General features: G+C 40.2%; 1 protein-coding gene across 7 annotated transcripts in view; it reads right to left on the bottom strand.

Annotated features, from left to right (window-relative positions):
* LOC107669025 (voltage-dependent L-type calcium channel subunit alpha-1D-like) overlaps positions 1-2,439 on the bottom strand; it is a 107,805-nt gene that overhangs the window by 33,778 nt on the left and 71,588 nt on the right. For all 7 annotated transcript variants that reach the window (XM_016461118.1, XM_016461119.1, XM_016461117.1 and 4 more), the window contains 2 exons: positions 1,890-2,091; positions 1,644-1,802 (listed from right to left, as the gene is read on the bottom strand). In XM_016461118.1, coding sequence (XP_016316604.1) covers positions 1,644-1,802; positions 1,890-2,091 — 361 coding nt within the window. The remainder of the gene's footprint in view (positions 1-1,643; positions 1,803-1,889; positions 2,092-2,439) is intronic.

The raw sequence follows: 2,439 nt of genomic DNA, 5'->3' as shown, positions 1-2,439 counted from the left end.
ATGGCCTCCCGAGGCTCCTGATCCGCCATGGCCTCCTAAACTACCTGCTCCACCATGGCATCCCGAGTCCCCTGCTCCGCCATGGCCTCCCGAGGCTCCTGATCCGCCATGGCACCCCGAACGGGTACCGCTCTGGAGGCCCACTGTCCCGTGTCTGTCCTGAGGGACCTCCAGAGTGCCCACCCCCCTCCCCATTGGATGTTATATGGCGTGAGGACACGCCTTCCGGAGGGGGCGTTATGTCAGACTTTGGTCCGGTATTGTATGTGTCTATGTCTACATGTATTGCGTGAGTGTTCCTTTGTATTAATTAAACCCATTTGGATTGATGTACTCCTCGTCTCTCTCCGTTCCTTGCTCCTCATTCCGCTCAGCAGTGCACCCGTGACAGCTGCCCCAAGCATGGTTGCAATGTGTTCATTGACAAACTCCAGATTAGATTTAGATTAAATTTGATTATTTTTAATTCTTAAAAAAAATGATATTTTTTATTTGAAAAAGTCCATAACTTTATTTTATTTACCAAACGTTTTAGTTTATCTTGTATATTTTTCTCATTAGATCAGATATCATTTTAAGCTGTCATATGGTCATGTTACAATGTACCCCACTTACGGGGCATGTTGTCACATTTCACTTCCATTCTTTTGGGGTAAATAAAGAAACATGTATACAATGTATTTATGAAACAAAGTGACATATTTGTACTAGACAAGTGGATAAAAAATTATACTCTGAAGTAGGGCTGCATGATTAATCGAATGTGATTGTCATGCGCATCTCGTCAGTAAAGCCGGTTCTGTGATTAGTAGTAAATCTCCATCACGTGCTTTCAGATGGAGCAGTATTTACTACACAGAGCTGTAGTTCTCTGACAAGCTATGCAAAATCGTGTTCATAATCTCAGATGATTTAATCGCGCGATTATGAAATTGAAGAAATCGTTCCGCGATTATGAAAGCTGTTTGCGTAACTTGTCAGTGAACTACAGCTCTGTGTAGTAAATGCTGCTCCATCTGAAAGCATGTGAAAATACCACATTTAATAACATGTTTTTACTCCAAACTCACTTCATAACGTCAGTCGAGTGTTTGAAATAAATCCTTCTGTGAGATTATATGGCTTCTTACACAGAATAAGGCATGCAACATATTTCATATTATTCTAAGCAGTGATAAAGGTTATGTCAATTAGCATTGCATTATTATATACTTTATTATAATGAAAATTATAATAAGAAGAACTCAGATAAACCATATATTGTCTTAGTCATGTGTTTATTAGTCACGCTGAATCAATGAAAGCAGTTAAATCAGTTTATTCAGCTAGCGTTATAGGGATTGGGTTTCTTCTGCGGGGTGTATTTGGAGTTTCTCTGGCCTTCGGATGGAGATTTACTGCTGATCACAGAACCGTGCTTCACTGACAAGATGCGCATGACAATCACAGCTTCTGCCTAATCGCGATTTATCGCCTTTTGCGATTTAATTTAGATTAATCGTGCAGCCCTACTCTGAACCGCATGTGGATTTTCGCAAACTGAAAAAGTAAAAAACCGTTAGGTTGTGCCCATCTGTTTCCTATTCTCTGAAGACGCTGTTGTGTTTGTGTAACAGTGCTGATGTTTAGATCGGTCTCCTCACCTGAATGGCCAGACACAGTGTGTTGAGAACGATGAGCACAAACATGACATACTCAAAGCCCGTGGAGTTCACCACATACCAGAACTTATACTGGTACGGGTTTTTAGGGATGTATCTCCTCAGCGGACGGGCTTTCAGAGCATACTCCACACACTGGCGCTGTCAAAACACACAAGAAAACTCACACCCTCGTCTTTCATTCATATCCTAGCTAGATCAGAATAATATCTGTATGAACTTGCAGACCTGGTTCTTGTCCAGCTCACAGTTCTTGTACTCTTTCTCGCCCTGCTCCTGAAACGTGACAATGACAAAACCCACAAAAATGTTCATCATGAAGAAGGCGATGATGATGATGTAGATGATGAAGAAGATGGAGATCTCCACGTGGTAGTTGTAGATGGGACCCATGTTTTCCTTGTTTGAGTCGATGGCCTTGTACAGCAGGCTGCAGGAGACAAAACACACTCAATGGACCAATGCATTTCAACAGAAGATGTGGGAAGTAGTTCAGTCTATTTATTTTTAACTATACACAATTAATTACATACTTGCATTTTAATATTTGAATTTACCCATCAGTTGAGAACCACTGATTCATGGAGTGATATTAAAATAATTACAGTACAGTTCTTGCAACCATTTACCATCACATATACATCAGCCAAATGCAGATGTGTACTGTATTAAAAAAATGCTATAATCATACTGTACTCTTTTATAGTCACATCCTTGCAGACCCTTGTGAAAAAGTACACTTAAGCATTCTTAAAAAAAAAAAAAAAAAAAAAAGAAC

Source organism: Sinocyclocheilus anshuiensis, unplaced genomic scaffold, assembly GCF_001515605.1.
Source record: "Sinocyclocheilus anshuiensis isolate Anshui unplaced genomic scaffold, SAMN03320099.WGS_v1.1 scaffold516, whole genome shotgun sequence".
Classification (NCBI taxonomy): Eukaryota; Metazoa; Chordata; class Actinopteri; order Cypriniformes; family Cyprinidae; genus Sinocyclocheilus; species Sinocyclocheilus anshuiensis.
This window is presented reverse-complemented; position numbering and strand designations above follow the sequence as displayed.